This window comes from Rattus rattus, chromosome 13 (assembly GCF_011064425.1).
Source record: "Rattus rattus isolate New Zealand chromosome 13, Rrattus_CSIRO_v1, whole genome shotgun sequence".
Lineage (NCBI taxonomy): Eukaryota > Metazoa > Chordata > Mammalia > Rodentia > Muridae > Rattus > Rattus rattus.
In genome coordinates, this window is record NC_046166.1 from 64,819,658 (window position 1) to 64,826,014 (window position 6,357).

Sequence of the window (6,357 nt, forward strand, 5' to 3'; positions counted from 1 at the left end):
CCCAAGAGTGAACACAGGCTCAGCCATGGCCCTGGGCACATGTATGGCAGACATACAGCTCCATCTCTTTGTGTTGTGGTAAAAATCAAAAAGGAACATTTTCTAACACTTCCCAGGAGCTAGATCCATTCACTCTGGCTGCTACTCTACCATGTAGTACACAAGCTGCCTTCCCTTGGCTATCTCCGTTTTAGCCTCCCTGTCCGTTGGTCCCCAAGGTGGTAGAAACCAGGTATGGCACACACACACACACACACACACACACACACACACACACACTCATCTTGTTTTTGGGCCCTTGTGCATTCTCACTCTAAGCGGCAACAGAACCAGATCAGCAACCTTCAACTACCTCTCATCCATTTCTTTCCCACACGGTCCTCTTGAGCCTGGTAGAATCAAAGTCCCAGAAACTTGTAATTTAGCAATTAGATTTACATGTTAAATTCTCAATCCACAATCAGCACAAAAAATTCACTGCCAATTGATACCGATGTAAATCACCTACCTAGACAAGATAAAATCGATCTCGTTCACCTAAAACCAAACCATTCTTCTCCATAGACTCCATTTTGATCTTTCCATTCTCCTCCTCCTCCGTCCTTCCTAGACATTTTCTCTGCCTACCCTTCTTTCTCAACTAATAACAGGCTTTGCCTTATCCTGGAACTGCCTTGCTGCAAAATGGCATAATCCTACATCCATGGCTGCCTTTTCTGGCCTCAGTGGAAAACGATGTTCCTAATTCAGCTAAGACTTGACACACTAGTTTGGGGAAACACTCAGGAGAGTAGCCCATGCTCTTAGAGGAGAAGGGGAAGGTGAAGGACTCTGGGAGAAAGGACCAGCAGTAGGAGTGTGTGCAATATTTAGGATGTAAATTAGTTAATTAATGTTTAAAAAGCCTCGAAGGACACGTTGAAGAAAGTCAGTGGAGTGATCTCAGCCATTGTAGTGTGCATGTCTGCTCCTATGAGATGGGGTGTCAGTAAATAGTCCAATCTGGCATGGTGAATGCTGTCCTGTTTTCAGCTTCAGCCCAGGGCTGGAGTTACAGGCATATGCCATGAAGACTGGCATGAGTCAATGAGACATGTTTAGAGCCAGAAAACACTGTGTCACAAGGATTCAGGACAGAAGCTTCTTTGGTACAGGCTTTAGAAGGTTTTTCTCAAAGGTATCAGGTCACGTTCCAGCAGAGTGAAATCATTTTCAAACTCTGAATCCATTCCTATATATTACAGGGATGTATATTAATGGAAGTGTGAGTTGTATTCTGAACATTTATGAATTTCAAGGTGTATTATAAAAGCCATAGGTTACACTGAGAGCAATCCATGTGACAGTTGCTAACTATTTAAGCAGCTGGGGATCAAGGAAGCTTATTGTTTACTTTTTCTTTGCTCGTGAAGCAGCCATAGCCAGCCATCAAATGGATGCAACATATGGTGTAAATAGAATTTACAGATCAGAGAAACACCAAAGGGTTCAGGGAGAATGAGGGAACTTTGTGTGGCCTGTCCATATTTCCATGTCCTTCCCTTCCCCTTACACATATGCAAACCCTAAATACTAACCCTAATTCAAAGAGTTCATTTTACTCTGATCCACCTTTAAATGACCATTGACAAGAAGAACATCTCTCCTGCTTCTTAGGAGAAGGCTCCTGCATTACAGGAGAAGGAACTCAAAGATCACACTCAGTCTTAAGGGCATATTTTTCTGATCTGTCTTTCTCTCCTCACCCCATGTTTATACCCACATTCATCCTATTTGATGGGTGAATACCTAGGAGCATGCACTGAAATGTGGTCTGTTGAGACCGAGTCCTGTGTGTAAGTTTTTCCAAAAATCTATTGTGTTCTTCCATTTAAAAGTCCTTTCTTCATGATACGACGAAGAATCCAGAGTATTCCAGGAAAGTTCCATACAGAAGTGGACAATTGACCTGGCACAGGCCATTAGGTATCTTGGCTGCCCTAAAGGTTCTTCTTTTTCCTTTGAGTCTTCAGTGGACTCGAAGTGCAGAAGAGATTGGCATCCAATCTACTGAGCTCTAAACATTAATTACCACATTAGCTCCAAAGCAATCATTCCAAGAAAAGTAAAGAGACCTTGTAAAATAGGCTGGAATTTATGACTGAATGAATCTTCTGGGCATCAATGAGAATGTGAGTTCAAGAAAACCACCACAAATCCTTGTTAGCACTTTTGCAGTTTAGAAAGCTTGGGAATCTCCATTTATTTTACTAGAGTTAAACTAGAATCTTCACGTGACCTAAGGGGGTGAGAGATAAATTTGGAAACATCCTCCTATATGCCTCTTAAATTTGGTGGGTGGTGGTTAAGAACTTGAGGAATAGGAACAACAGTTCCCTCTGTGATCCATGATGTGTGGTTCATGATCCAGGTACCTGTATGTGCTGTAGTGACTGAGGACACTGTTCTCTGGGACTTGATTCTTTCTGCGGTATCACTGTGTGTCACACGATATTTAGTGATGGAAGGGACATTAGTCACATTTTCAAATAACTTAGTACCTATTAGAAGCAGAAAGAAAAGTTTCTTAAGAAACCTACACCTAGATATCTTAAGGTATAGCTGAAGACCTGAGCACATAGTGTGAAGGTATGAATATGTTTGTGTGTGTGTGTGTGTGTGTGTGTGTGTGTGTGTGTGTGTGTGTGTGTTTAAACTGAGGCCTACAAATCCATCTTCCTCAGATATACAGATTCTTCAGGTGTTGAGTAGATGTGGGTGTGATTTCCTGTGTTGCTTCTTGTCTTAGTTAGAGTTTTACTTTTGTCAACAGACACCACTACTTAGGAAAATCTTATAAGGACTACATTTAAATTGGGGCTGGTTTACAAAATCAGATGTCCAATCCATTATTGACAAGGCAAGAACAGGGCATCATACAGGCAGGCATGGTACAGGAGGAGCTCAGACTTCTGTAGCCTCATCTAAGGGTAAAAGAACACTAACACCCAGGCAGCTAGGGTAAGTTTCTTAATGCCCAAACCAACAGTGCCCCACCTACTCCAACAAGGCCACACCTATTGCAACAGAGCCCCTTCTAAAAGTGCCACTAACTAGGCTGAGGATATATAAGCCCTCACACTTCATATTTACTGTCTTTCCTCCTTAATGCTGCTTACAGTTGTGTCTGTAGAGCTGACATCCAATTATGGCTTCTTTGGCAGATACAGGACCTTGGACTGTCGGTTCAAATCCTAACATTTGAAATGAGGATGCTGATTTCTTTGAAAAGTTAGGTAATTGGGACAATATAAAAAGGAAGATAACCATGTTGTCTATGTCCCACATGCCAATGAATTTGAGAGTGGCTCTGATATAAATATGGGGGAGTTATGAGATGAGAGTTTAGGATGCCAACAGAATTGACCTTTCTTATTATCGATCGGAAGAATGTGTGATGACCTAGGCACTCTTACAGATCCAAGACAAGAATTTCTTTCTATTGTTCTGGTACTTGGTTCTCAGAGTCTTGCTTGGAGAAAATAATCAAGCACACACAGGAATAACTTGATATAAGAACTTTTTTTTGGATATAAAGAAAGAGAAAAGTCTAGGACACAACATACTACAAGTAACAGTCTCCTTCAAGTAATATGACAAATGGATTCTCTTCTTCTTCTTCTTCTTCTTCTTCTTCTTCTTCTTCTTCTTCTTCTTCTTCTTCTTCTTCTTCTTCTTCTTCTTCTTCTTCTTCTTCTTCTTCTCCTTCTCCTTCTTCTTCTCCTTCTCCTTCTCCTTCTCCTTCTCCTTCTCCTTCTCCTTCTCCTTCTCCTTCTCCTTCTCCTCCTCTCCTCCTCTCCTCCTCCTCCTCCTTCTCCTCCTCTCCTCCTCCTCCTTCTCCTCCTCCTCCTTCCTCCTTCCTCTCCTTCTCCTTCTCCTCCTCCTCCTCTTCTCCTCTTCCTCCTCCCCTCCTCCTCCTCCCTCCTCCCCCTCCCCCCCCCCCTCCCCCCCCCCCCCCCCTCCTCTTCCCCCCCCCCCTCTCCTCCCCTCCCTCCCTCTCTCTCCCTCCCCCTCTCTCCCTCCCCCTCCTCCTCTTCTTCTTCCTCCCCCTCTCCCTCCCCCCCCCCCTCTCTCTTCTCCTCCCCCCCCCCCTCCTCCTTCCCCCCCCTCTCCCCCTCCTCCCCCCCCTTCTCCCCCTCCCCCTCCTTCTTCTCCCTCTCCCCCTCCTCTTCCTTCTTCTTCCTCTTCCTCCTCCCCTCCCTCCTCTTCCTTCTCTTCTTCATCCTCTTCTTCCTCCTCTTTCTCCTCCTTCTCCTCCCCTCCCCCTCCCCCTCCCCCTTCTCTTCTTTCTTTCTCTTCTCTTGTTGTGCTGTTCTTCTTCTTCTTCTTCTTCTTCTTCTTCTTCTTCTTCTTCTTCTTCTTCTTCTTCTTCTTCTTCTTCTTCTTCTTTGTGCTCAGCGGCAACAGAGACGGTAGATCCAGCCATTGATTCAACACACCCAAGAGAGCTGTTCTCCAGAAACACAGGCTCCGATTCTGCAAGAGCAGGTCAAGCCTGCCTTCATATCTGGGGAAACAGACATCATAGGAAGTACTTAGTGCCTGAAACAGCAGGGAGGAAGAATCTTGGGCAACATTCATGCTGTGTGAAGTGGGCTGTCTGCCTTGATTGTTAGTGACAGCAGCATGAACAATCATGATCAATAGGAATAAATACAAATAGTAATCACAAAACTAAAGACTGATGCCCTTTTGTCTTAATTTTGTTATCATTTTATGCGTGCCTGCTATTACATAAATACTTACACACACATCTCCAATGTTTACAATGTAATAGACAAAATAAAATACAAGTCTAGTCACTTAGATCTAGAAAAAAAAAACAGTCACTGAGTCTTCTTATGTATTAAACCCCATGATATTCACAAACAAATTTTGCAGCAATAAATTGATCTATTTGTCTCTTGCTGTGAAATGAGGAACATAAAGAAGTAAAGAAGTTAAATGGGTGACCAAAATTCAGAGCATACCCCACACCTTCTCTCTACTCCATATCTCTAGTATGATGATGTCTCTCACCTGCATCTTGGAGAGCAGTGCCTTTATCCCCTCCCAAGGATATGGAAATATCCTGGTCCTCCATGACCAGCTGCTCCTGATCTAGAGCCTCCTCAGTGCTTCCGCTTCCTTGGGGAGATTCTGCCTGGGTGTGGAAGGCCAGCAGGAGAAAGGTGGTGAGCAGAGTGAGCGTCCTCATGGCTGTGGGTCTCCTAAGGGATGAAAAAAATGTCAGGAATCGTGCCTGTGTGTGTGTGTGTGTGTGTGTGTGTGTGTGTGTGTGTGTCTTTCTGTGTATATGGGGGTGGATGTGAAGAGAAGAATCTGAGATAGGCCCTGCAGGTAGAAAGTGTCTACATTGATAAGGAAAGGGATTTGTTCTCAAAACTTCTTGATACATTTGATCTCACAGCATCCCTCATAACAAAATATGGTCCAGTGCTTGGTGCCTGCTTTTGACTTAACCTGGTGAGGCTGAGGAGGACCCTGCTATGGTTTCCTGTTACCGTTTGGATTATGTACTTATATTTGAATGAGTATTTATATTTTAATGTTAAAAAGGAGAAAAGGAACAGTACTTTCATGCATTAAGTCTAAGGACCAATTCCTCTAAATCTCTGAAGGTGTATTCTTATCTTATAACTGAAGGTGACATTCATGGGTAACACCTGAATCCGGATGATGTAGAGAGTCAATGCTTATTGACCACATTGACCTTATCTCAAGTAAAGCAAAGACCTGGAGATAAGAAGTAAAAGCATAAAGCTAGTAGAATACAACTAAGAACTAGGTCTGTAAAGTGATGCCTTGTAGGAAACCAAAAGTTCTGGGAATGAGGCAGGTGGCCAAGGGGGATTGTGGGATTCCACTGGGCTTTGCACCCCTTAGAGTCTTTGCACAGGTGAGGAAATAAACATCATGGTGAGGTAGCAAGCTAGAACATGGGCGTAAAAGTTAGCAAAGAGTACATTTGGAAAGAAACTAATACCCAAAATATATAGACAATGTGTGCAACTCAGTAGCCAAAGCAAAGCAAAATAAGAGCTATTTCTTTTACTACACAGACATTTTAAGGATTATATTGTTATCCTTATTATATATTATATCCTTGTTATATATTGCAATGACAAGGGTGACATTTGTGTTTTGTGAAAGCTTTTTGAGTTTCCCCTTAGCAGGAATTACTGTCCATTTCAGATACCAGAGACCCAGCTAGAAGAACACTAGAGGGAGTCTGATGACATGGCCTCCTCCAGAGCACCCTTGGCGTTAGGGAGTCCCTTGCACCTAGGCCTCAGTGACATACCCATACTTTCAAAA

General features: G+C 43.3%; 1 protein-coding gene across 1 annotated transcript; it reads right to left on the reverse strand.

The window, feature by feature from the left end:
- Positions 1–4,469: 4,469 nt before the first annotated feature.
- Positions 4,470–5,236, reverse strand: LOC116915050 (neutrophil antibiotic peptide NP-2-like). The gene is made up of 2 exons (XM_032919462.1): positions 5,059–5,236; positions 4,470–4,546 (listed from the first exon to the last, which is right to left on the reverse strand). The coding sequence occupies exons 1-2, from the start codon at positions 5,234–5,236 to the stop codon at positions 4,470–4,472; spliced, it is 255 nt and encodes an 84-aa protein (XP_032775353.1).
- Positions 5,237–6,357: the final 1,121 nt, after the last annotated feature.